Source organism: Myotis yumanensis, unplaced genomic scaffold (assembly GCF_028538775.1).
Source record: "Myotis yumanensis isolate MYYU_CA2020_CCGP unplaced genomic scaffold, mMyoYum1.0.hap1 SCAF_16, whole genome shotgun sequence".
NCBI classification, from domain to species: domain Eukaryota; kingdom Metazoa; phylum Chordata; class Mammalia; order Chiroptera; family Vespertilionidae; genus Myotis; species Myotis yumanensis.
In genome coordinates, this window is record NW_027223767.1 from 1,800,718 (window position 1) to 1,828,547 (window position 27,830).

The window sequence follows — 27,830 nt, forward strand, 5'->3', positions numbered from 1 at the left end:
TTATTCCCAAATGAATGACACTCGAGGACAGACCACACCCCAGAGTCCCCCCCCTCCCTGTGTCGCAGGTAGACACACCCAGGGGGCGGGACAACCTCCAAGTTGCAGACGCTGACAAATTACTCATAATGAACCGGGCAGGCTAAGTCCCTGGGTCAGAAGCCCACATCTGGGCATGACCAACCCTTTTGCCACCCGCACTCAGAGCCCTGTCCTGTGTGAGACAACGGCTGTGGTCCACCCCAGAAGTAACCCCTGGTCCTGCCCTCCTGGGCCCCTAGTCCCACAGGAAACACAAGTTATAGAGGCAGTGAGTGGAGCAGCTGGCCCAGAGACCAGGCCGCAGCCTCCCAAGGGAGGGCCCCCCACAGGGACCAGGTGGGCCTGTGGGGGAACTTAGCCAGCAGGGGAGACAGCCTAGGCAAAGGTCCTGAGGAAGAGTCGGAGCTCTGGGTCCGAGAGGAGGCCCCTCGGCCACACTGGAGAGTGGGAGGCTCCTGGAGAGAGAGCCGAGAGCGCAGGAGGGACGGTGTGCACCTGCGTCCCTAGCCACTCGCTGCCGCGGGAGGGAAGGGCTGGAGCGCCGGCCAGGTCTCAGTGTACAGACAGGTGCAGAGGCGGTGGGATGGAGAGAAGTGGGCGGTGGAGGGACACTCAGGGAGCCCAGGGCCAGGGTCAGTGAGAAGCAGGGATGTGAATGGGGCGGGGTCAGGCTGGCCCGGGGTGAGGTGCGCATGAGAAGACAGCTGTGAAGGCCACGGTGCACTGCACCCCAGCGTTTGCCCTTGGCCCTTAAGAGTCTGCTGTCATCTAATGAAAATGACCAGCCCGAGGCCGGGCCGCCCGCCGCTGCACCCGGCCTTTGCTTAACTCTCGGCTGCACCATGGCCCAGTGCCGGGACCTGGAGAACCACCACCACGAGAAGCTCCTGGAGATCGCCATCAACACCCTGGAGAAGGTCGTCAAGGGCGAGCTCGACGAGGACCTGCCTGAGGACGTGCGGGCGGTGAGTGGGACTGGGGTGCGGGCGTGTGGTGGAGGCGGAGGCTTGTTGGGGGCCGGGCCAGGCAGAGCCCACCCAGCTCTGTGGCTCCAGTAAGCCTGGAAACCGCTGGGGCCTCAGTTTCCTCATCTGCAAAAGGGAACAATAATGCCCTTTGGCAGAAGAAATAGGCCAACAAACACCTGGGGGGGCCTAGCTAGAGGCGCATGATAACCAGGTGTTTCACCGACCTGAGAGCTGTGGGGCCTCTGGCGTTTCCTAGCAGAGGCCCTACACATAGGCGCTAAGGTCCGCTCCCCAAAGGCCTTGAGCCCTCCAGTCTCCGTGGGGAAGCACTGCTGAGGCGAGAGCAGCCGCGCCATTGCTGGTCCAGCACCTCGCGGCCCATCCCCAGCACAGCCAGTGATGGCATCACAGCCCAGGTCAGCCTGAGCCCCACGCTCCCCGGTGCGGTGCTGGGTGTGGCGCTGGGTGGGCAGCAGGGGTCAGGTCTCTGGGAAGACCACGGTCAGCGAGAGAAGGCCCAGGCCCAGATACCTTCCTGTCAGGAGCAGTTGGTTTCCTCATCGTCCATCCCAGCCAGTGTCTCTGCTTCTCCACCTCCATGTTACCAAGTCAGGCCCCGTCGGCTCTGCCTGGACCACGCCTCCTGCAGGCTGCTCCCACCCGGGCCAGAGAACCGCTGAAAACCCACACACAGCATTCTGTGCTTTTTCACACATTCTCTCATGGCTTCCCTGCTGTTCATCCTAACCCTCCAGACCAAGCATGTGAAATGCTAAGGCTAACACAGGCCAAATAAATAAGGTGGAAGTTTCTGTGGGCCGCAAACAAACAAAAGCTTCTATTTTCATAGAAACGTAGGTTTATTTCGATAGAGACATGCTGAATACAAAGGGCTGAAATAAATGAGTCAGTGTTAACATAAAATAATAGAACATTTTAATAAAAATTAATATTTTGGAGGAGAAACAAAGATGGTGGCATAGGTAAACACCTGAAATTGCTGCCTCACACAACCACTTCAAAAATACAACTAAAAGACAAAACGGACATCATCCAGAACCACAGGAAGGCTGGCTGAGTGGAAATTCTACAACTAGAAGGAAAGAGAAAAGCACACTGAGACTCAGAGGAGGTTCGGAAGTGAAGTGCAGAGGTACGGAGGTGCGCTCACAAATGGCTGGCAACTGAGGACGCGGTTGTCTTTTTCAATCGGGAGGAAGTCTCAAGCTCCCAACTGCTCTGAACTCCAGTTCTAGGCGAGTCTCTGGGGACCCAGACTCATACAGGGAGAAACTGGACTGTTTGGCATCAGTCGGAACTTGAGGGCGGCTTTCTCTCAGAGGTGCTTGCAGCCATTACCATGAGACACTGAGACCCGGGGCCTCTTAGGGCAGGGCTGAGGATCAGCCATAGCTGTTTGCTCCATACAACATCCATACCTGTTGATTCCCTGAGACCCCGCCCCACCCAAGCTGTGTGCAGAGGCTTTTGCATATGAATGGCCTGGCTCTTTGCAATCTAAAATTACCTAACAAACTGCAACTGGGTCAGAGAGACCCAGAACATTCAAAAGAAGGCCCACAGCTTCACAGGAGGGCCTCATCTGGGCACCACCAAACCCCAAACAAGGAAGAGGAATCTGCAGATCTCTCCGTAGCTCCTGCTGGGTAGCCTCAGGCAGAGGCTAAATTAGCACCTCCTTAGAGATCCAAGAGCCAGTGTACCCAGTGGTCAGAGTGGGACCATCCAGATTACAACTCCTCAGATCCATAAGGGACACACTCAGGGGGCAGACTCAGTGAGCACCAAACCCCCACTGAAGCAAGTCTTGCCCCAGAGGGGTGTCTCCAGCACAGAAGTTCTCCCACTGTAGACACAGCTGATTCTCACAGCCAGCTGGCCTGGAGGTCAATCCCTCCCAGTGTTACCTACAACAATCAAGGCTTAACTACAACAAGACTGTGCACAAAGCCCACAAGGGGGTGCACTAAGAGTGTCTACCTCAGGTAATTGGGGAGGCTGAGCCACTGGGCCCTATAGGACACCTAGTACAGAAAGCCACTCTATCGACACAGCGAAGCATAAAAAAATGCAGAGAAAAAGAAACAGGACACAAATGACAGAAATGGAGGAAAGCAAACTACTGGATATAGAGTTCAAAACCACACTTTTAAGGTTTTTCAAGAATTTTCTAGAAACCGCTGATAAACTTAATGAGACCCTCAAGAAATCTAATGAGACCCTTGAGGTTGTGATAAAGGACCAACTAGAAATTAAGCATACACTGACTGAAATAAAGAATATTATACAGACTCCCAACAGCAGACTAGAGGATCGCAAGAATCAAGTCAAAGATTTGAAATATGAAGAAGCAAAAAACACCCAACTGGAAAAGCAAAATGAAAAAAGAATCCAAAGATATGAAGATAGTGTAAGGAGCCTTTGGGACAGCTTCAAGAGTACCAACATCCGAATTATAGGGGTGCCAGAAGAAGAGAGAGAGCAAGATATTGAAAACCTCTTTGAAGAAATAATGACAGAAAACTTCCCCTACCTGGTGAAAGAAATAGACTTACAAGTCCAGGAAGCGCAGAGAACCCCAAACAAAAGGAATCCAAAGAGGACCACACCAAGGCACATCATAATTAAAATGCCAAGAGCAAAAGACAAAGAGAGAATCTTAAAAGCAGCAAGAGAAAGACAGTCAGTTACCTACAAGGGAGTACCCATACGACTGTCAGCTGATTTCTCAACAGAAACTTTGCAGGCCAGAAGGGAGTGGCAAGAAATATTCAAAGTGATGAATACCAAGAACCTACAACCAAGGTTACTCTACCCAGCAAAGCTATCATTTAGAATTGAAGGTCAGATAAAGAGTTTCAGAGACAAGAGAAAGCTAAAGGAGTACATCACCACCAAACCAGGATTATATGAAATGCTGAAAGGTATCCTTTAAGAAGAGGAAGAAGAAGAAAATGGTAAAGATACAAATTATGAACAACAAATACACATCTATCAACAAGTGAATCTAAAAATCAAGTGAATAAATAATCTGATGAACAGAATAAACTGGTGATTATAATAGAATCAGGGACATAGAAAGGGAATGGACTGACTATTCTTGGGAGGGAAGGGGTGTGGGGGATGTGGGAAGAGTCTGGACAATAATCGTGCACCTATGGATGAGGACAGTGGTGGGGGGGTGAGGGCGGAGGGTGGGGGGGGAACGGGTGGAGGGGAGCTATGGGGGGAAAAAGAGGAACAACTGTAATAATCTGAACAATAAAGATTTAATTTTTTAAAAAAATAAAAGAAGAGGTTCTTTATGGCCACAAGGCGCACAGGACAGGGTGGCTGCTGCTCCTCAAGGGCTCTGCACACCCCGCTCCACCTCAGGGCTTTTGACCTGCAGAAATGGGAGGGGAATCTACAATAGTCTCCCCACAGGAACTGTTTTGAAGGCACACTGACGTAGTCACCATATTAGGCCACCTGGAGTCCAGAAACAACTTGAAACTTGCATTTTAAAATCATTTCTTAAATCAGATTCCTTTCATTTGTATTTTAAAAAGTCACAGTTTTTCATAACCAATCCTTACCTCATCCATTCCAAGCTGACTCCACTTCCCACAGCTTCCAAAACAGTCTTCTACATATTCAAACTTTGTGGGAGGACGTTTCTCTGCTTGGCTTAAGAGATCAGCTGTAACCCACTTTTTTTGAAGGGGGGAATCTCATTTATTTTGAATATATTTTTATTGATTTCAAAGAGGAGAGGGCGAACATTAATGATGAGAATCATGGATTGGCTGCCTCCTGCATGCCCCTTACTGGGAATTGAGCCTGCAACCCGGGCATGTGCCCTGACCGGGAATCAAACCCGGGACCCTTCAGTCTGCAGGCCGACACTCTATCCACTGAGCCAAACCAGCTAGGGCTGTAACCCACTGTTTAAAATGAAGAACGAGGACCTTGGGTGGATGCTGGGGCTGTGCTGGTTTGGGAACAGCTGGCACAGCCTCTGCAGTGCCCGCTGCCTGAGGCTCATGGCAGGCAGGTGGCATGTGTCTGCACCTTCCCAGAGCCTGGCCTGGGACCTGCTATGCACAGAGGAAGAATGTAATGACACTTGTCACTTCTGTGTGACGGTGCTAGCTGCGCCCCTAGAGGCCCCACTCCCCACATCAGCCAGCGTGGCTTCTCCATTGGGGATTCTGTGGAAACCAGCATCCCATGAAATAGTAACAGGTTTTACTCTGAAAAGAAGTCTGTGGCCAAATAAGTTGCAAAACTGAAAGTTAGTTTCTTTCCCACAGGACTTCCCGAGCTGCCGCTGGACAGCTCTGTGCACCGTGAAATTCAGGCTGTGCAAACTTCCCACATGTATCTGACCAAAGAATGCTGTTGTTTTTTTCCAGAAATATGAACATCTCAAGATTGCACAGAACATATTTTGGAGACTATTAACTTAACCTCTACTATACAAAAGAACAAACAAGTACCCTCCCACCACAGGTCGCTCTCAGTGCAGGGCTTCAGGCCAGTGCTGTCTTGGGATTACAAAGTACAGTGGGGCCTTGACTTACGAGTGTCCCGACTAACGAGTTTTTCGAGATACGAGCCGTCTCTCGGCCGATTTTTTGCTTTGAGTTGCGAGCTAAAATTCGGGTTACGAGCCAGCTTCAGATACCCCACCGCTAGTTGGCGCAGCGAATGTCACAGTGAACGCCACAACATTAGCCCAGCATCACGTGTCTCACTCGTTCACTTTTTTATTTGACATACGAGTAATTTGAGTTACGAGCTCCATCACGGAACGAATTAAACTCGTAAGTCAAGGCCCCACTGTACTGCCCTTCCCAGGGGAGGGGACGATGCTTGCTGAGCGCTTTGGCAGCTTCCCTGCCCGGGAAATGATGCCACTTAAATTTCTTTTCTATAATATTACATTTTATAATATTTCATAACAAAATTTTACATAACAAAAGTTCTTCCACCCAGTTTAATCGCTGGCTTAGTTAATAACAAAAGTGTAAGGAAAAACAATGTGGTTGGGTGGGCTTCCTCTTTGAAATCTTGCTTCAACCTTTGACATAGAGCCATTCGGAGTCTGGTTCTAGCTGAGTTCATTTTTCATGGCTGTCGGAGCTAATTCAAAGAGGAGCGATGGATGCCACTCGATTTTCAACTGTGCCAGGCACACAGCACCAGTGTGAACACCTAGCACCAGCCAGGCGTCATGGAGGGTGGTTCAACTTTTTACAAGGTCAGGAATGCAAGGAGGCAGGAGACCCTGCGTGCGAGGCCAGGCTGGAGCTGGTGAGGGTGAACAGCGTGGAGAAGCCACGTGGCAGGGCCTTCCGTCCTCAGAGCAGTCTCGCACTTCGCACCCGAGCTGCAAGGGTCCAGGCCGACGAGGGGGAACCACTGTGAGAGCCAATGTCCTCAGTGAGGTCAGCTCTAGGCAGCCTTTGCCTTCTCCCCAGGATTGCAGTCCGTGCCCTGGTTGACCCTTTTCCATGACACTCGCCACTGTTCTCCGCTGGCGCGGGCAGCAGCACAGCACCGCCCCCACCAGCCGGACGCTCGGTGCTCCTTCCTCTCGGCTCCCTGCTTTGCTCAGGGAGTAACGAGACACACTTGCTCATTTCATCTTCTGCTCACCAGCTTTTTGTGGACAAAGACACAATTGTGAATGCTGTTGGGACATCACATGACATCCACCTTCTCAAGATTGACAACCGAGAAGATGAGCTGGTGACCAGAGTCAACTCTTGGTGCACACACTTAGTGGGCAAGGTGAGTACCTCTGGCGTGGCCAGGGAGGAGCGGGAACTCTGCGATAAGAAACGAGGAAGTGAAACTACCGAATTCTCCACTGGAGAATGCAGGTTGCCCAGTCATGTGCTTCATCACTTTCTCTTACCTCAACTACAGGGTGTCCCAGAACGTATACACTCTAACAGCTGATAGCTCAATTGGTGTTTGTTTCCTTTCGGATTTTACCCACTGGGATGAGTAATGAGTCAGTGTGTACACACTTTTGGGGGAACACCTGCATGTACGTGGGTTAAGCAGAACCCAGGGAGCTGTGGGGTAAATGAGAGACATAACTATGCAAAATTCAAAGAACTACTTTTCTTTCCCCCAAACTGGACTCAGTGAGATATTAACCGATTCTCTGACCCAAGGAAACTGGGCTTTGGTTTCACCCTCAGATTCACAAGGATGAGATCATGAGGAACCGCAAGCGAGTGAAGGAGATCAATCAATACATCGACCACATGCAGAATGAACTGGACAACCTCGACAGTGGCGACATTCTAGATTAGGGGTGTCTGCCCAGAGAGTCCCTCGGAAAACACAGCACTTGGCCCTGCCAGGGGAGAGTGGGGATTCTCAGCCCACAGCCCCCAATGCCATCCTTCCACCACCCCTGCACAAACTCCCATATGTAGACAGAAATAAAGGCCCGGTGTCACCGATTCTCCATTCTTTAGAGAGGTATCAGAATTTCACGTTTGTGTATGAGCAGCAGTAAGCCCGCTTCCTGAGAGCCCTTCCCCAGGGCCTGCCGTGGGCTGTGCTCCTGGCTGTGCGCCACTCCCCTGCCGGGCCAGGCGGGCTGCGGCTGCAGGGGAGGCCGCCAGTGTGGGCCGAGCTGCTCTCCTCTGGGTGCTGCGGAGGGAAGCCAGAGCGCCGAGGTGCAGCAGCACAAGGCAGAGGCTGCGGCTGCGTGACTGAGCCTGGCCGCAGGGACGCAGAGACCCTCCGGAGGTGAAGAGCACAGGCGGGCGTCCATGTCACCCCTGCAGCCTGAGCTCGGTGTAGTGCAGGCGTGACCGTGCCTTCTCTGAGCACAAGCCTGAGAGGAGTGGCGAAGCACCTGGCGTGTGGCAGGGCCCCGGGACTGGGAGTGATGCCCTTTGCCACTCAGCAAGCCGGTGCTCCTGAACGGGACTGCAGCTTCCGCACCCCGGGCCCTGGCACGCGGCACCCCCGCCTCCCAGGACTGTGCAGACAGCCATGTGCTTGTCAGGGGGCCTTGCCCAGGCCACCAGGGCTCTTCGTCCAGAAATAATGGGCATTTCTACTTTCAAGAGTACATTATTACTTTTTTCCTGAAATAGTAGGAACAGGTAGAAACAATCAGCTTAGACCAAAAAGGACTCACTTTCCAAAGATTCGTTTGACTAAACACCCGGGGAAAAGCTTTTGGGCTGAGGGTCGAGGGCCCCACAGAGACAGAGTTCATGGAGCTGTTTGTGGACGGGGTGACGACAGGCGGCAGGTACCAACCTGCTGAGGATCTAGGTGAGCCCCAGGTATAACAAGGAGATGAGGGTATGTGGAGGCGCAAATGAAAACAGGGCTCAACATCTTTCCAGGTGGAGAAATGTGTAATACAGTCAGGGTTGAGAAAGCCATCGTACACCTTGTCCCCTCGTTGGCTGGAGCAGGGGCCCTGGGGTGGACTCAAGCTGACCTCCAGACCGCCGCACTGTCTCAGGCCCCCAGTCGACACCGTGTGGAGGCCAGGCCATGTGTCCGCAGGCCTGGGAGCCGGGGCTCCGCAGCCTCTGTCCCCGGCGTGCCATGCGCACCGCCCGCCTCACTCCTGCAGGAGCTTGTGCTTGACCGTGGTGCTCTCGGAGCAGAGGTGGACAAAGAGGGTGCCGGCGGCCGTGCGTGCCCGGAGCTCCCGCAACTCATAGTCATGGGCCCATTCCACGTGGCCCCACTTCTGGATCTGAGGAAAGGACAAGAGATGTTGAGTGTGCAGCTCAGTGCCCGGCTGCTGCAAGCCCGAGCCACACACCACCCTACAGCTGGACTGAGGGCCACAGGCTCCCATCCTGCCAAAACAGGCAACACACCTGGTGGGGAGGCCGGGGGAAGCACACACAGGTGGCCAGAGCAGGCGCCGCCTTCCACAGGGTGTGGATGGTCTAGGAGGGTAAAGTCCAGGCCCAGGGCCAGCAGGCACTCACTGCTAGGCAGGCCAGGCACCGAAACCACATGCATCTTCCCTGAGGCCCACCTGTGTGCCATCCCTCTCTCACACGTCTTCCCACAAAGAGGCTGGCGCAGGCAACCTATAATGCCACCCTCTCCTGCGCTGCCTCACCAGCTGGGCTGCACGTGGCCCCCACGCAAGTGGGATGAAAAACATCAACCAAGGCCACACTGTCATTTCATCTGTGACTCCTAGGGCAGGGTTGCAGACCTCTCTCCAGACTCTAAGCTACAGGAGAAACCCCAGACACAGTGTGGCTATCCACATGTCAGTAGAGCTGCACTCCGCCCTGCTGACTCCTCCCTGGCCAGGGCCCAGGAAGCCTGGCCCAGCCGCCCACCTTCTCGGAGAAGAGTCAGCCCGGCCACAGCAGCTCTTGGCACTTCTGGGCTCCTCGTCTCACCTGGACAAGTGTGATTAGCCAGCTGAAGAGCACGCTCTCCTTTCAGAGCGCAATCCAGGTCGCTCCCGTTTTGTGGCAGATCAAACGTGAAGTTCAGGAAACAACGGCCTGGCTTGGGTCCCACCGTCAAAAGCAGAGCCCAGACAAGAACCAGGTTTCCTGGCTCCCTATCTCTCAGAGCCCGCCCAGCCTCACACCCTCACAGGTTGCCTCTCTACCCCATAGCTGCTTCTAACACTCAGAGAATAGCTAGCCTCTTTTGTGATACAGACCGTTTTCCCAGGCATTTTTCTGAAGAGGTGACTAGAAGGACTTGAGCAATACTGCCATTATAAAAGGGTTTCATCATGCTAGGAACCAATTTGTAATAGCAATTAACTTTAGGAAGTTGGAGAAATAACAATAGCATAATTCTCAGTTAAACAAATGCAAGCCCTGCTCTGGCCGGTGTGTCCAGTGGTTAGAGCATCATCCTGTGCACGGCAGTGTATCAGGTTCGATCCCTGGTCAGGACACGTACGGAAGGCAACCAATTGATGTTCTCTGTCACATCGATGTCACATCTTTCTCCTTCCGCCTCCTCTAAAATCAGTACACATGTCCTCCGGTGAGAATTTAAAAAACAATTCAGCCCTGGCCAGTGTGACTCAGTTGGTTGAGCGTCCTCCTGTGCACTGAGAGGTTGCTGGTTCGATTCCTAGTCGGGGCACATGTCCAAGTTGTGGGCTCAATCCTCAGTAGGGGGTGTACAGGAGGCAGCCAATCGATGTTTTGCTTTCTCACCAATGTTTCTCTCCCTCTCTCCCTCTCCCTACCTTTCTGGAAAAAAAAAAAAAATTAAAAAGCAAATGACAGCAGAACAGACCCTAATTCTGCGTCACTACATCAGCACCGTGCACAGTAGCAGCTCACGCTGCCCTCCCTGCCACGTAGACGCCCTGTATGGATGTCAGGGCACAAAGGCTGTCTCAAAGAGCAACCACGTGGCTCCCAGCCATTTTAATAGCCCACTTTCAGGTGTGCCAGGCCCAAGCGATCTTGATTTGCCACCTGCAGGGTGGGGGGTGAAGGCCTGGACCTGGAGTCACCTGGCTCCAGCATTTCCTGAGGGACTGACCTGTGCCTTGGTTTCCTCCTGTGTAAATGGGCACAACAGCAGCCCCCGCCTGAGCGGGCTGTTTAGAGGAGGAGGCGAGGCAATGAGGGAGAGCTGAGCACGACGCTGGGAAGCAGTGGCAGTGCTCACCGTGATTTTATCATCACCTGTTGCAGTTTGTTATTTACACAAAAGTAATAAAATAGATGGGTTAGCTACCCCCGGTCCCCCAGGTAGTCTAAATCTGGAGGGGGGAAGCGGGGACTTGAGTTGTTCGCCTCTGGGCCGCTGCAAACCTCACCTGGTACTCCTCCTCCAGGCGTGACAGCAGCACGGCCTGCTCCACTGTCAGGCGCAGGTCCATCAGGCCCAAGGTCAGCATCACGGACTTGAGTTGGGTCACAACGAACTCAATCCCTTCAGGGACACAAGCCAAGTCAGGACCCAGGACACCTCCACCCGGAAAAAGAGCAGTTGCTAGACCTACTCCTGTGAGTCCCTACACCCTAGAGGTGGGGAGACAAGTCACAGGGCACAGGGCTTCTTGACCAGCTCTAGATCCATGCTCCTCCTCTTCCAAGAGGCGAGAGCCCTCCTCTGCTCCTACCTGGGGTGGGCACGTGACTGGAACCATTCCACCCTGCCCCAGTGACTGGTTCACGGATGGGTCAATGAGACTTGAACTTATGAAGAGAAAGCCAACCTTCTCCTGGAAGGGTGTGAGCCTGCTGTCCCTTCAGACTGAGCAAAAAAGTAAGCGTCAGACCCACCCCTAGCGCGCTCCTGTGACTCTCCGGCTATGGACACCCATGCCGATCCCTCCACACCCCCAGGCCTAGGAAATGCCTGCATACCTTGTAGGGCCCACATGTTGTAAGATGCCAGGTGGCTGACGAGCACCTCCCGAGTCCTGGCTGGGATGCTGGGCCCCATTATGCTGGTGGAAGAGCCAATCTCCACGCCATACCTGAAAGGAAAGGCTTTGGTTGCTGTGCACTTCAGCTTTGCCCAGAAGCAAAGCCCTAAACTGCTAAGTAGGTGTGCACCCCTTGAGGGCAAGTGGTGAAGAAGTCAGTCTCGGGGATTCTGGGAGCAACTACCATGGTGGTCAGTGACCTCCTGACCTAGTAATTTCTATCATGAGCAAAGCCAGAGGATCAAGAAACTGCCCTGTCCTGGCAGTGTTGCTCAGTGGTTGAGCACAGACCCATGAACCAGGAGGACATGGTCCGATTCCCAGTCAGGGCACATGCTGGGATTGTGGGCTCAATCCCCAGTGGGGGGCACGCAGGGAGGCAGCCAGTTGATTCTCTCTCATCATTGATGTTTCCGTCTCTCTCTCCCTCTCCCTTCCTCTATCTGAAATCAATAAAATAAAATACATTTTTTTAAAAAGCAATTACCCCAAATGGAGGCACAGGTAAGCAAGTTGTGCCAGCAAAGAATTCTCTCTGCCTAGGATCTCCATCAAAAGCATGGGCTACCTGCTTTTTAAACTTTTTAAGAAACAATTTTCACATTGAGGTCATAAATTATTCCTTTCAAATATTGTTTTCCTTACAATAATATCTGTGTAGGTCCTATATTATTCAACCACTTTATTTATTAAGCCTCTACTTTATACAAGGCATTGTTTTTTGTATGGGACATGAGCTGGCTTCAAGAATGACACATTTTCAAGAACAATCATAACTACATAAAATACAGGAAAAACATAATGGAATAAAAGCAATTTAGTACCTATCTGGCACCGTACATACTATTTACAAAATTATTGACTATATTCCCTATGCTAAATTTTATATCCCCATGACTATTTTGTAACTACCAATTTGAGCTTTTTTTTAAAATCCTCACCTGAGAATATTTTTCCATTGCTTTTTAGAGAGAGAAAAGGAGGGAGGGGGCATGGGAGGAGAGAGAGAGAAACATGGATGTGAGAGAGACACATCGATTGGTTGCCTACCACACAAGCCCCAACTGGGCCGGGGATTGAACCTGCAACCCTTGACCAGGAATCAAACCCACAACCCTTCAGTGCATGGCCAACATTCTAACCACTGAACCACACCAGCCAAGGAGCAATTTTTTGTGCTTCTTAGTCCCTTAATTTTTTTCACCAAGCCTCCAAGCCCCTAACCCTTTGACAACTATCAAATTTTTCTTTGTTTATTTTGTTGTTTACATTCCACATATAAGTGAAATCATATGGTATGTGTCTTTCTCTGAGCACATATCCTGTAAGTCCATCCATGTTGTCGTAAATGGTAAGATTTCGTTCTTTTTTATGGCTAGTATTTCACTGTATATATGTACCATATCTTCTTTATCCATTTGTCTATTAGCTATTGTAAATACTTCAATGAACATACAGATGCATATGTTTTGGGGTTTCTTCAAATAAATACCCAGAAGTGGAATTGCTGAGTCTTTCTCTGTCTCTTGTAGCCTTTGTTTTAAAGTCTATTTTGTCTGGTATAAGTATTGCTATTCTAGCTTTTGTTTCCATTTTCATGAATAACTTTCCCATCCCTTTATTGCAGTCTGTATGTATCTTTCTATCTGAAGTGAGTCTCTTGTAGATAGCATATATATGAGTTTGCTTTCATATCCATTCAGGCACTCTGTCTTTTGATTGGATTATTGAATCCATTTGCATTTAAAGTAATTGTTGATAGATATGTATTTATTGCCATTTTATTATTCATATTCTTGATTTTTTTTTTCTTCTTAAAGAAGATCCTTTAACATTATTTGTAATTTTGGTTTGGTGGTGATGAACTCCTTTAGCTTTCTTCTTATCTGGGAAGCTCTTTACCTGAATTTCAATTCTAAATGAGAGCTTTGCTGGGTAATTTTGGTTGTAGGTCCTTGCTTTTCATCACTTTGAATATTTCATGCCAATCTCTTCGGGCCTGCTAAGTTTTTGTTGAGAAATCAACTGAAAGTCTTAAGGGAACTCCCTTGTAGGTAACTGTTTTTCTCTTGCTGCTTTTAAGATTCTTTGTCTTTAACTTTTGGCATTTTAATTATCGAGTCTTGGTGTGGGTCTCCTTGGATTCATCTTGTTTGGGACTCTGTGCTTCCTGGACTTGTGTATCTTTTTCTTTCACCAAGTTAGGTGAAACTGTCATTTTTTAAAACAGGTTTTCAATTCCTTTCTCTCTTCTCCTTCTGGCACCCTCATGAAGTGAATGTTGGTACGTTTGATGTTGACTCAGAAGCCCCTTAAACTATCCTCATTTTTTTTTTGGTATTCATTTTTCTTTTTGCTGTTCTAATTGGGTATTTTCTGCTACCTTATGTTTCAAATCACTGATTCAATCCTCTGCTTCATCTACTGTACTGTTGATTCCTTCTAGTGTATTCCTCATTTCAGTTATGTAATTCTTCATTTCTTTTTTTTTTTTTTTTTTTTTTTTTTTTTTTTTTAATATATTTTTTTATTGATTTTTCAGATAGGAGGGGAGAGAGATAGAGAGTTAGAAACATCGCTTAGAGAGAAACATCAATCAGCTGCCTCCTGCACACCTCCTACTGGGGATGTGCCCGAAACCCAGGTACATGCCCTTGACCGGAATCGAACCCGGGACCTTTCAGTCCGCAGGCCGATGCTCTATCCACTGAGCCAAACCGGTTACGGCAATTCTTCATTTCTGACTGGTCCTTTTTTATATTTTCTATCTCTCTGTTGAAGTTCTCACTGAGAACTGCTTTCACAGCTGCTACCCTAGTGCTGGAGTTCAGAGCTAATAAGTCTGTGCACAGACCCTTTAAGAGGAACACCTGGGACTCCAACAACCTTTCCTCATTCACCCATAATCCCCGCTGGTTTTCACAGCTAGAGGTTATGGGGGCTTCTCTTCCAGGCACTAGAACCATAGACTGGGAAGCATGGTGTAGGATTGGGACCCCTCTCTCTTGAGGGGGGACCTCCACAGCTGAGATATCCCTCCTGATTTTTAACCACCACACGTGGGTGTGGGACCTGCCTGTTCTGCATCTCCACCCCTCCTACCAGTCTCATGTGGCTTCTTCTGTATATCCTTAGTTATGGGACATCTGTTCAGCTAAATATCAGGTAGTTCTCAACAATGGTTGTTCTTTAGTTTAGTTTTAATTTTGATGTGGTCATGGGAAGATGCAAGTACCACATTTACCTACTCTGCCATTTGACCGGAAGCCGTATTTTCTTTCATATATCACTGATTTTTCCCATTGGTTTAGACTTTCTGAAATTTCTAATAGTACCAATGGAACATAGCAAATGGCCCAGTTTTTCTGTAAATTATTTTTTTTTAAATATATTTTATTGATTTTTTACAGAGAGGAAGGGAGAGGAATAGAGAGTTGGAAACATCGATGAGAGAGAGACATCGATCAGCTGCCTCCTGCACACCCTCTACTGGGGATGTGCCCACAACCAAGGTACATGCCCTTGACCGGAATCGAACCTGGGACCCTTGGGTCCACAGGCCGAAGCTCTATCCACTGAGCCAAATCGGTTAGGGCTTTCTGTAAATTATTCACAAGAAATCTCAACTGCCACAAAAAGCTAACAATTTTGTATTGTAACAAAGATCTCCAGGTACCTAAATATTGTTGTATTTCATTAGACACAAAAGTGACATTGTATCCTCATAGTTCTTACACAGCACTATATTTATTACATTTTACTTGATCCTTTAATACACTCTCTATGCCTTTTACTATAGAATCCAAGGATGCCTGGCACATAGTGGGCACTCAAAAAATGTGTACAAATAACACAGACTGACTGACAGACATCACTTTTGTGAAAAAAAAAAAGCTATGCCAAAAACTACTCCACATAAGCTTACAAAATATTGTGGGGTCAAGACAGTAGCCCTTACCTTTTCTCAGCCCATTCTAGGATTGGGTCCCACTCGTTCTTTTGAAGTTCCACTAATGTCTCTGGCTCTTCCACCCTGTAGCTAATTCATTGCAAAAATCACCTTCATTAATAAAAAAGTACAATTCCTTCATTCAGTGACAGACAACAAAAACACAAAAAGCAACAGCAAAAAGAACTTCACCCCTGCCCCACAAATCTTTCCCCTAAAGCAGTGGTTCTCAAAGTGAGGTCTTAGGGCCAGTAGCAGACCATCTGGGAATTTAAGAGCAAATTCTCAGGCCCCACCCCATACCTACAGAAAACAGAACCTCTGGAGGTGTTTTAACAAACCCTCTAGGGCAGCGGTTCTCAACCTGTGGGTCACGACCCCTTTGGCGGTCGAACGACCCTTTCACAGGGGTCGCCTAAGACCATCCTGCATATCAAATATTTATATTACGATTCATAACAGTAGCAACATTACAGTTATGAAGTAGCAACAAAAATAATTTTATGGTAGGGGTCACAACATGAGGAACTGTATTTAAAGGGCCAGAAGGTTGAGAACCACTGCCTAGGGGTTCTAATGTGAGCCTGAGTTTCAGAACCACTGTCCTCAATGTCCCTAGTTATGTGATGGGTCAAGGCTGGCAGCACTATGTCAGTACCATTCTACTGTACCCTCAGATCCACGCAGTCCTAGGATGCTGACCGTGAATGCTACAGGGAACTGTCACTGCGTCCCTACCTACCTGCACCCCTCCCAAGAGAGTGTGTTCCTGGCCACAGACCAAGCTGCCTATTTGGACTTCATGAGCCCACTTGCCTCCTGGCTACAGAGGCCTGACACCACTTGATGCCAGGCTATACTACTTGTTTTGAATAAGAGACACAGAGATGGAGTCAGCTGACGGGAGCTTAGCTGCAAGGCTTCATGAGACAGGAACCCAAATGGGCACTGTGGAAACCAGTCTGGTGTGAGCGGAGGGGAGCAGAGAGATCATGAGAGTGCAAGCAAAGCTGGGCTGCTGAGGAGCAGATAGGTGTGCTGACTCTCCCCCCAGGCAGAGGGAGGAACTCCGGTAGCCAATCTTCCAGCTCCATACCAGGTGACCAACTGTCCTTCATTTCCTATCAGGACCCCTGTATGGTTTTTAAGAAAACCCTTTTAAGTTGAATGGCTTTCTGTTCCCTGCAATCAGATGGCCCCTAACACATATGGGGACTTTCTGACTAGCAACTCAAAGCTGGCACTGCTGGCCGCCTCTCCAGGAGGCGCTCCCCCTCAGCCCCACTGCTGACTTCACTGCCATCTGTGAGAACGCAGCCAGCCGGCACAGTGCAGCTCGGCCGCTTCAGCGCTGCTTCACCTTTCCCTCAGCATCACTAACAATTAGCTACAGAACAAAGAGAAGGAACTCCTTCGGCCTGATGCCTTCAACTGGGACATAGTTCTTTCCTTGCCTTCCGACTCCGACTAAAAATTGGCTGATTCCATTCTCAAGCCTGCTGGCACGCTTTCATGGGTATCCAGTTCACCCAGGCTCATAGTCCTGTGAGTCATTGTTTATAATAAACCTGTGTGCGTGAGCGCGAGTGCGTGTGTGTGCGCGCGCGCGCGTAGGTATATACATTTTTCAGGCCTTCAGACCCGGACTCAATTATGCCACCAGCTTTAATTCTCCAGCTTGCAGGTTGTGAGGTTGCTTGGCCTCTAAAATTGAGTTAATCAATTCATATATATATATATATACAGGATGGGAAAATTTAGAAGTGGAGGAAGCTAGCTCCTGAATATCAACATCTGGCCATCCTGTGTCCAGGCTGACAAGTAGTGAATGGTAAGGATGCCGACGTGAGATTGTGCTGGTAGGCAGAAGCCTAGGGTCAGAGGCCCTGCTGGGGGTTGGCAAGTGACCCTTGGTCCTGGAGCCTACAAGAGCTGCATACACCACCACCCCTCCCCTCCTTCCCCCACCCCCCGCTCCAGCCGAGGGATGGCTGGTGGGCTGTGGGAGAGCTGTGCCCAGGCTCCGACACTGCCGCAGCCAGGAGCTCCCCTTCCTCGGGGTTTGCAGAGCAGCTGAGTGCTGATGTCAACTAGCTTGCTCTCCCTGCCCAGTGAGGTAAAGGAAAAGGGCCTGCCTCTTCTTCTACTGATAACTGGGTAAATGAAGCAAAACGGCCCAAGGAACTCACTAGGTCCAAGAGGAACGCTCATCTAAACATCAATTACCAGATGGTATCGGTGTCCAGAAACTTCACAGCTGCCCGGATCAGCTGGTCCTTGTTTCGTTGCGTTGGGTTGTCTAAAGACGTGTTGCACAATGTGGTCTGAATCAAAAGGCAGAGAGCCCTGTCACCACCCACTGGGCCCAGGCAAAGCACTGCATTCCCGAGGACACCGTGTTCAACCATAGCATCACACAGAATCAGCCAGCAACACCCAGCAAGGAGCAGTGCCAAGCCAAAACCTTCGACCCAAAGCCTCAGCTGCAGCACATCTAGTGAGAGCTTGCTACAGCCAGGTTCCGTGCCAGCAGAGCACTGTGTGATAGCTCATGGGACTCACAGAATGTTCACAGAGGCCCTAGGATTAGTGCACTTCCCAAGGTCTCATACTCTTTTCTACCAGACTCTGCTGCATTCAATTGAATCCTCACAACAACCCTTTGATAGGTACCATTATACCCATTTCAGAGATGTGGAAATGGAGTCCGAGAGAGGTCAAATTCAGTACATAAGACACATAAGCATTACTAGAATTCAAATCTGACTGAAAAATGTACCAGCTGGCTCCATTCACACCTCAGGAAGCAGGGGAACAACTCAGCCAAACCAGAACAGGATTATTTTCCAGACTGGCCCTGTCGACAGCAGGCTGCTTAGGTACTCTACCATTAACTTGTAGCCCCAGCACCCTATGTCATCCGACAGTCAAAGGAGCAGCCAGCACGCAGCAGGCTGTGAAGGTGTTGAGGAAGCGTGCTGGTATGCAGGCCGAGCCCGTGGGGGCAGGATGATAGCACCAACTCCAGTGTGGACTGCAAGCTCTCTCTGTAGGTGCCAGGGACCACACCCAGGCCTTTCCACGGGTCAGCTCACCCATCTGACCACTACACCATGAGTGGGTACTGTTATCACCTGCCTCTCCCAGATGGCGAACAATGGGGCCGAAAAGGGGCAGTAACTTGCCCAAGGTTAGTTTGGAAGCTGCAGGGCCTGAGCCCAGTCTAGCTGACCCTTCCTCGCTGCTCTAGTGCCTCCGTGAGCCACCCTGTGTGAATGGCGTCTGCTCCATGGGGGTTCCTCACCTCACCCACCTGCCCCTTGGGTTTTTGAACCCAAACCAATACTGACTGCCAACGTAACTTCACAACACTAGTCAGACAGACATGGTCCTGCCCGTCTGTGCTACCCACAGTGCAAACATTACACACTGTGCTGCTGACGGAACAAAGCAAAGCTGCATGACAGAAAGTAAGACAGCTGGGCAGTTAGCGGGGCACATCTGCCTGAGCCCAGAGGAGCGGCCCGCCTGCCAGCACAGCGCTCTGAGCAGGAAGTGCAGGTGGCCAGGCCACAGGGGGGAGTGTTTGGCACATCCGAGGGGGCAAGTGATGCTGCAGGCTTTATTGCATCCCCAAGGGCTTTATTGCAATTTGGGTAGGAGTCTCCCAAGTTTTGCCAGGTGCCTACAAAGCCAACAGCAGGCATCGGAGTATAGGTGTGTGAACTTGTTACCAGATGCATGGTGTAGAACTTGATGGTGTCCTGCTGGGAGTCCCACTCAGTGGCCACTGCGATGGCCAGGGCCTCACTGGGGACAGTAAAGAGCTTGGCTTGGGGAGTTTTCAGCTTCCTGTGGTCCAGGTTTATCTCAAAGCCGCCTTGAAAGATCAAATGAAAACCTCTCAGGGACTGTTAAGTGGAATCAAGTGACCATTCTATATTTAGCTACTTGAACTGGTGCAGACAAAGACAACCCCGAGTCCCTCGGTGGAGGGCTTACAGAAACATATCCGACAAAAGTGCGAAGGGTCATCTCAACCACCCAACTGGCTGGAGATGAAAAATGTTTCTACCCATCCACGGGGGGGCGGGGGGGGGGGGGCGCAGTCAAAATTTCAGACACTCACCTTCACCCTGTGTGATGGTGACATTCTGATAGAATCTCTTCCTTTCTGTGAGAAAGATTTTTCAAAAAGGCAGTTATAATCATGTCGAGAAAGCTCAGGAAGCAACAAGACCAGCTTGCTAATGCTGACTGATTGGCTTGATTGTCATATCACTAGTCAAGGTCTGCCCTACTCTATGTGGCATAATCAACAGCTTCTGATTAAAGCTGGTGGTTCACTCTCCAGGGAGAAGGGAGGAACGGGACAACTGGTCAAGCTCCCGCCAGCCCAGGGATAGTCTGATCACGCAGTATCATGAGCCTGCAAGACCGTGTGACCCGGAAGACTTTTCCAGCACCTTCTGCTCTAACTTCTAAGCATGTTCCTCCCACACCATCCCCACTAGTGCTGGCCCGTGCCAGCACAACGTGCCCAAATCTAAAGATGGTGCCTGAGTGTGATAAAGCCAGAGACCCATTCAAGGCAGGAGTGGAAAGCCAGGGTGAACGTGATGTGCGTATGCATGCCTGTGATGCACAAGCAGTAAGCAGAGATCCCAGGAGCATTTCCCATCCCCTATACTAATTAATTAACCTAATTAACCAGCTTTGCCTGTGTATTCAACAGGAACTCCAAACATTTCCTTTAGGAAGGAAAAATCTGTGTCCTGTTCTTCTGAAAATAACTTGAATAAAATCTTACATGAAAACATAAACACATTCTCCTCTTTCACCTGGGGGGATTAAAAACCAAGAGTACTGCCTCAGGAATTATGCAGATTCCTTCAATTAATAAAGAACAAATAGGTCACATTTTGGAAATTATAAACCATAACCCAGTCCTTACCATCTGTGATAAACAAAATCAATCAATCATTCATTCATTCATTCATTCATTCATGTGTTTGTTCTTTCACATATTCATCAGGTACCTAAAGCCTTCAGAGTCTGACTAAAGTCAGTTATTGAAAATGATGATGTAGCACGTGAAGGAAAAGGAGATTCATTAGTTTTTAAAGCTTTCTGAGTTCTTTTAATTCTTAAAAAATGTATTTTTATTGATTTCAGAGAGGAAGGGAAAGAGAGAGACAGAAACATCAATGATGAGAGAGAACCATCTATCGGCCACCTCCTGCAGCCCCCTACTAGGGTTGGAGCCCACAACCCAGGCATGTGCCCTGACCGGAAATTGAACCATGACCTCCTGGTTCATAGATTGACGCTCAACCATCAAGCCACACTGGTCAAGCTCAGTTGAAGTTTTATTAATTCAAATAGACTATGAAAACAAAACTTGGTTTATGTAGCAAGGAATGGAAAGAGAGTATCTGGTCTTACTACAAACATTATATTTTTATGTTTTGCACAACATATTTTTTTTTCATGAATCTCACTTGCTATCATTAATGCTTACACATGGAAATTATATTCCCATGGTTGCACTTACTAAAATAAGACCCAAACTGGTTTCCCACAAAATATATTTGTGCCACCAGGTACTCTTCTAGGTACTTTGGATAAAACAGTGAATGAAACAAAAATCCATGTCTTCATAGAGTTCAAATTTTCTTTTTAAAGTGATCAGATCTGACAACCGAGATGATGCTACATTATTATAGCACAATTTACCATCTTCATCTGAATTATAATACTGAGTCTCTCACACAGCTGACACCAACACCGGAGGCTTACCCCACCCTGCTGCGCTTACATTTCCTTACTGTGCAGGCTGCCAGTCACACTCAGATGGCAGGTGCGAGCGTCTGGAGGCTCCTTGTGTGTGTCTGGAGGTCTGGATCAAGGCATCCAGATGACAGCCAGGATGCTCTCCAATGTCTAGGCTGGGCAGCATGTCTACAGCCAGGCCAAGCAGGAAGTGGGAAGAGCTTTGAAGGCTCTGACTCATCACTGGGGTGTGGGTGGGGATCCTCCCCTGAGCAGGAAGTGTCAACGAAGAGCATTCTAGCACACTGCACCACACAGCCCTGGGAAATGGATCCAGGAGACCCGGGGGCCAAGGAATGGACTCTTGACAGCACAGGCTGAAGCATCCAAAGATAGCCAGGACAGCAGGGTTTCTTTCCCACGAGGGAAGTCTCTTGTTTTGTTGTGTTTTTTTTTTCCTGCTTTGCAAGCCAGGCCTTAGCTCCTCTGCCCTGGCCAGGCCCACTTCTTTATCTGTTAAGAGGAAGAAAAAACTGGAAGGGAGTGGGATGGATGCAGGGCCAAGGAAGGGGCAACCAAAATTGCTCAAAACAGGAGAAAACCCAGAGATAACAACTGGCAAAAGGAGCTCAAAGGCTGCTGGGCTCATGTGCGGGCGTTTAGACAGGTGTTCTCCTGAATGGAGCAGGCTTGGAAGTTTTGAAATAAACTTTGGTGAGTATGAATCCCTTTCTAGGAAGTGTGATAAGTCCTGGCAATAGGACTCAAAGTTCACCCCACCCTAGAGGGACTAACTCTCCTGCGGGAAGACAGACACTAAACCAGCCAAACAATAAAGGGACATGATGGCCAAAGTCAAGGAACAGAGACACACGTTGGGGGAGCTCCGTCCCCTTGTGGGCTAAAGGAAGAGCTCCCAGCAGTCAGCTCCATCTGGGACCTGCAGAGGAAGGAGTTAGTCCATCTGCATTGATGGATTCATTTTTGGAGGGTGTGTATGAAAGAGTTTCCAGCAAAGGAAACAGCTTACACAAAAGTCTGGGGCCTCAAGAGAGCAGAGTTCCGAGGAACTAGAAAGAGGGTCAGGAGAAGACTGTAGCTATCCAGCAGATGCCCAGAGGGGGTAGGTTACAGTAAGGAGGACAGAGGGAGTCAGGTATGGAGTTCTCATAGGCAAATATGATCTGGAAAATTCACTGGCGGGAGTCACGCTCCCCAACAATGACAGAAGATGAAGGTTCTTCACCTGGGCTCTCAAAGGTCTTGGGTCACATAAGACATCACGAAGCCCCGAGAAGCCTATGCGCCTCCCCGAGTCTCATGAATACAGGGCCAGCCGACAGCAACAGGAGCACCATCTTTAAAGGTGCAGAAACAGCCTAACCTTGCAGGAGCACATAGAACTTGGGTCTCTTTTGAGTATGAATCACTCCCTTTACAGAACATCTGTTTTTGTGGCAAAAACACACCCAGTGGCTTTTAAGAGACAATTTTGTGGACTATGTAGATACAAAGAAATGGGTATGTAAAGAAGTGTTGACTTTAAAAAGCTGACCACAAGAAAACAGGCTATCCAAGCAGAGAGAAGTTAATAAGAAAACATGCTCCTGTGAAGAGTGAATTGGAAATTAATGTCCATTGGGTCCCAGTTCCTGTGAAGTTGCTTCACTCCATATAAAAAAACGGGCTATTTTCTGTGTCACTTGCCCCTACACTGCTCCTCCTGTCCTAGGCTTCATGGACCAGTAAATGATCTTTCTATCAGCCCCAATTACCGCGCTGGCCTTTGCTTTGTAAGGACTCAAAACCTCAGAACTTCAACTCCCGCTGTGCACCAAGAATCTTTTTAAACAGTGCCATCTGGCGGGGCTTAAGCCTTAAAACTGAAATTCTCTCTAGGGATATGCCTCCATTCACAATGGAAGGAGAGGGGGCTCTGATCTGACCAACTGTTTCTGGTATCAAAATTTTTCAGGCCAACAATATAAAGAACTCTTACAACTCAACAATAAAAAGACAAATAAACCAATTAAAAATGGTCAAAGGGCCAGGGCCGGTTTGGCTCGGTGGATGGAGCGTCGGCCTGCGGACTGAAGGGTCCCGGGTTCGATTCCGGTCAAGGGCATGTGCCTGGGTTGCGGGCACATCCCCCGTGGGAGATGTGCAGGAGGCGGCTGGTCGATGTTTCTCTCCCATCGATGTTTCTGACTATCTATCTCTCTCCCTTCCTCTCTGTGAAAAATCAATAAAAATATATTTAAAAAAAAAAAAAATGGTCAAAGGATCTGAATAGATATTTCTCCAAAGAAAATATACAAATGCCCAATAAGCACATAAAAATAGGTTCAACATCATTCACCACCAGGGAAATGCAAATCAAAACCAGGATGGCTATAATAAAAAGGCAGATAATAACAAGTGCTGCGAGGATGTGGAGAATTGGGACTTTCCTGCACTGCTGGTGGAAATATAAAATGGTGCAGCCACCTTGGAAAGCAGTGTGTTAGTTCCTCAAAAGGTGAAATGGTTACCATTTGACCCAAAAATTGTACTTCTGGATATATGAGGGATGGAAACATATGCCCATATAAAAACTTGTACAGGAATATTTATAGCAACATTATGCAAGACAGTCGAAAGATGGAAACAACTCAAATGTTCCTCGATAGATGAATGGATAAATAAGATGGAATATTATTCAGCAATGAAAAAGAACAGAGTACTGATACATGCTTCAACTTAGATAAACCTTGAAAACATTCTAAGTGGGGGGAAAAAGCCAGTCAAAAAAGACCACATTCCATTTATATAAAATGCTTAAAATAGGGAAACCTATAGAAACAGAAACTAGTGGCTGCCTACAGCTGGAGGAGACAATGGGAGGGTGATAGCTAAAGGGCACAGGATTTCTTTTTGAGATAATAAAAATGTTCTAGAATTGACTGTGGTGATGGCTGCATAATTCTGTGACTATACTAAAAACGATGTAATTGTACACTTTAAATAAGTGAAGAATAGCTGAATTATACCTCACTAAATCTGTTATAAAATTCTTCAGGCCGAATGTATCTGCCATAGCAATTAATGTAAATGGGCTAAATGACTAAACACACTTTTTCCAAATTGTTGTAGCATCTAGAGCAGAGGCTGGCAATTTTTTTCTGTAATGAGCTAAATAGTAAATATTTTAGACTTTGCAGGCCATTCAGTCTCTGTTGTAACTACTCAACTCTGCTACTGTAGTGAAAGTAGCCCCAGACAATATGTAAATGAAAGTGTAGCTGTGTGCCAATAAAACTTTAATACGAAAACAGGTGGCAGGCTGGATGCCTTATCTTCAGATTCTCCCTCAATCTACCACAACCATGAGAAAGATGCCTCTGAGGTGGTAGACTGAGGAGCTAAATGACTTGTCCAGGTGACAGAAAACCTGCAGACGGAGCAGACAAGACTTCTAACCTTGACTTCACTGGGCGTTTGCACAGCCACACATGCTGCCTCTCTAGAACACCTTCCCTTCCACGCAGCTGGTACAGCCTCACACAGGTCTCCTTACTGCAGCATCTCCTCTAACACCCAAGCCGCCCTTGCTTAACTCCCTCTTTCCTTCTGACCAACTTCAATGACATGGCCATTCCTAAGAGGCCAAGGTCAATCTATCTGCCAGTTGAAATCTTCATCAAGGCCCCTTTTGGATTTAACCTTCTGCCATTCCAAAGACTCTCAGAATCTCACCACTGGCAAAGTCTCTGTAGATCACGCATAGGCCTGGTTCACACATCTCCCTCCCACTGTGCTTTATTAGCTCTTTCATTCATATTTCCTTCCACAGTTGACTACCTACCATGTGCCAAGTACTTCCAAGAGCCCAAACTAGTAAATCTGCAGTAGAAAGGAAACGGAGCCCTGGCTGGGTGGCTTAGTTGGTTAGTGTCGTCCCAATATGCCAAGGTTGTGGGTTCAGTCCCTGACCAGGGCACATACAAGAATCAACCAATGAATGCATAAATAAGTGGAAACAAATTGATGTCTCTCTCTCTCTCTCTCTCTCTCTCTCTCTCTCTCACACACACACACACACACACACAAATCAATTGGAAAAAAAATTCTCTAAAAAAAAATAACAATAAAGGAAAAGGAGATGGCAGATGAAGTACCACCATAATGGGAAGTGGCATCCACTAACCTCAATTAACCCTCTGCGTTTGCCAACTTAAGTGAACCTCACCTTCCATTTTCCTCTACACACTCACACAGACATTCCAAATGTGCGGGGTTTTCCCACCAACCAACTCTGCAACACCACCTGGGAGTCCTACAGTTCAATTAAGTTCCGACACTATCCACTTGGGAGTTAGTATTGATCCCACATGTTAATGGTTGAGTTCCACAAGACTGCCCACCCCACCGACCCCTTCAGATTCCTGTGCTTCTGACCAAGCCAACCGGCTATAAATTGGAGGTTCCAATGATGCCTCCTCAGGTTTGATTAAATGCTAGAACAGCTCACAAAGCTCAGGAAAACATTTCACTTACCGGATTAAAGATTTACTATAAAAGGATATGACTCAGGAATGACCAGATGGAAGAAATGCGTAAGGGAAGGTACCTGGGAAGGGGTGAGGAGCTTCCAAGCCCTTTCTGGACATGCCACGCTCCCGGCATCTCTGCATGTTCAGAAGCTCTCCGAACCTCTCAGAACCCATCGCTCGGGGATTTTAGGGAAGCTTCATTAAGTAGGCATACAGGCCATTAATGATCAAGTCAATCTCTAGCCCCTCTTCCTTCCCTGGAGGTCAGAGGATAGGGCTGAAAGTTCAACCTTCTTAGCACATGGTTGGTTCCCATGGCAACCAGTCCCCATCCTTAGGGATTTCCTAAAGGTCACCTCACTGACATCAGCTCGGGTGTGGCTGACAGACACTCCTGTCATCTTTCTCACTCTGGAGCTCCTTGAGGACAAAAGACCAACAATTTTAGCAAAAGATCCTCTCTGGATTTTAGGAGCTGTGTGCCAGGACTATAGACATCCTTTCTTATTATAAGTCACAATGATCACAGATGCCCTTCCTTCTTCCTCTTCATGGCCTACCTCCATACCCTTCACCTGGGCCCTGAAAGGTGACACCTCAGCTCCCAGCTGCATCCGACATTTGTATAAAGTTATGGAGCTAAAAGAAGGACCCTCAGAGGCAACCTAGTCCTTCGACTCACATAAGAAAATGAGGCCAAAGACCACACAGCACCAGCCGGCTTGCGCCCTGCCCAGCCACGTGCTGCAGCCTTCGCCTTCGGAAGTGCAGCGTCACAGCAAGGCCCTGGCCCCCACGGCCCGCCCTTTCCCTCCCTTTCCCTCCCGCACCAGCTCCTACTCACCTACCAACTCTGGGGTCACAGGTTCTTTCAAAGCCCAAGGCCCTTTCTAGACACCCCAGGGCGGGAGTAGGAGCTTTGTGTCCGCACCGCTTCCCGCACCTCCCTCACCACGGGGCCTACAAGCTTCCACTTCACGCGGCTGCGATCACCTGCACGTGACAACGAGCACCGTCCGAGGTCTGCCTCGAGGCTCGCTGGGCCTCCTGCCCTCGGCGCAGAAAACCTAACCGCATGCAGGAGAGCCACTCTCTCCGCTCACCCCTGAAGCCCCCCCGCAGAAGCAGGGAGAGCCACTGCCTTCCAGGCCTCAGCAGTCAGAGTGCAGGGGCCCGAGGTCGCAGCGCCGCCTCGGCAGAGGGGCAGGGCTGGGCGGGCAGGGAGCGCCCTCCGACTCGGCCTCCGCTGACCTGCGGCTGCTGTGACCTTGGGGCGGTCCTGACGCAGCACCCAACTCCCCGTTTCCGTCTGGAAACCGGGATAGCTCTGCTTCCCAGTCGAGAAGAGAGCACACACTTCCGGAAACACCGCACTGCCCCAGGCCAACTCCTGGCTCCCGCCCTGAAGGGACGCGAGCGATGCGCACCCTCGGGGTCCCGGCCCTCGTCTGAGGCCCTCGCGGTCTAACAGGGCCGACGGCCCAGGACCCCCGCGAGCCTGAGCCCTGCCTCGGCGGCCCCGCCCGGCACGTCAGAGCCTCTCAGCCCACCTGCGCCCGCTCGGCCCCTGGCCAAAGGGGGACGTGCCCTGGCCTCCCTTACCCGCCGGGGGAGCGTAGGCCCGGAATGGGAACGGGACGTTTGCCCCCTTCCCCACGGAGGCCGTGGGACCACCGGAGGGTCGGTTCAGGAGACGGCGCCATCCATCCCGCAGGCAGAGGCTGCTCCTCCACATCGCGCCAGAGCGCATGGGGGCACAACTGGTGCGAAACCTGAGAGCAGGAAACAGAGCGAAAGGATCCGCAAGCTGCACGCTCTGGCTGTTCGGAAACCTCCCTCCGCCTCCTCAGAGCCCTCAGACTCCCGTGGACGCCGCCATCTTCCGCAGGTCGCGGGCGCCGCGCCGTCACTCCCGAGCGCCTGCCGCGCACGCCCGCAGTCAATCAGCAGTACGAAAGCACCTTGCCCCACCCCCTTGGAGCCGCGCTCTGGAAGAAGACTCCAAGTCCCAGAGGGCGCCTCGCACTCCGCATCACGTGTTCTCTTTGCTCACCAATGGGTGGAAGCACCGCCTCAGCCTGCTCCCGCCCCCCAGGCGCTACCGGGCCAATCGGGAGGGGTGGTGTGTTTGTGTG

At 49.6% G+C, this 27,830-nt stretch overlaps 2 protein-coding genes across 7 annotated transcripts in view; one reads left to right on the forward strand and one right to left on the reverse strand.

Moving 5' to 3' along the window:
• Positions 1-7,513, forward strand: part of DRC3 (dynein regulatory complex subunit 3) — a 46,980-nt gene extending 39,467 nt beyond the window's left edge. For all 5 annotated transcript variants that reach the window (XM_070394774.1, XM_070394777.1, XM_070394778.1 and 2 more), the window contains 3 exons: positions 884-1,007; positions 6,678-6,809; positions 7,229-7,513. In XM_070394774.1, the coding sequence (XP_070250875.1) occupies positions 884-1,007; positions 6,678-6,809; positions 7,229-7,342 (370 nt within the window). In that variant the 3' untranslated portion in view covers positions 7,343-7,513. The remainder of the gene's footprint in view (positions 1-883; positions 1,008-6,677; positions 6,810-7,228) is intronic.
• ATPAF2 (ATP synthase mitochondrial F1 complex assembly factor 2) lies at positions 4,094-27,597 on the reverse strand. 2 transcript variants are annotated; one of them, XM_070394779.1, is made up of 8 exons: positions 27,298-27,595; positions 19,521-19,565; positions 19,126-19,271; positions 17,618-17,715; positions 15,401-15,481; positions 11,381-11,493; positions 10,828-10,943; positions 7,820-8,760 (listed from the first exon to the last, which is right to left on the reverse strand). In XM_070394779.1, the coding sequence occupies exons 1-8, from the start codon at positions 27,443-27,445 to the stop codon at positions 8,623-8,625; spliced, it is 885 nt and encodes a 294-aa protein (XP_070250880.1). In that variant the 5' UTR covers positions 27,446-27,595; the 3' UTR covers positions 7,820-8,622. The 2 variants fall into 2 exon arrangements, with proteins under 2 accessions (XP_070250881.1, XP_070250880.1); XM_070394780.1 differs by lacking the exon at positions 15,401-15,481 and having other exon boundaries at positions 4,094-8,760; positions 27,298-27,597.
• Between the last annotated feature and the right edge of the window lie 233 nt (positions 27,598-27,830).

What these genes read in the sequence shown, in the direction of transcription:
- ATPAF2 (XM_070394779.1), bottom strand. Translation starts at nt 27,445, where the DNA reads ATGCGCTCTGGCGCGATGTGGAGGAGCAGCCTCTGCCTGCGGGATGGA. An exon ending in CTAGAATGGGCTGAGAAAAG is followed by an intron (nt 11,494 to 15,400) that starts GTAAGGGCTACT and finishes CTTTCCTTTCAG; the next exon opens with GTATGGCGTGGAGATTGGCT. An exon ending in CAACATGTGGGCCCTACAAG is followed by an intron (nt 10,944 to 11,380) that starts GTATGCAGGCAT and finishes GTGTCCCTGAAG; the next exon opens with GGATTGAGTTCGTTGTGACC.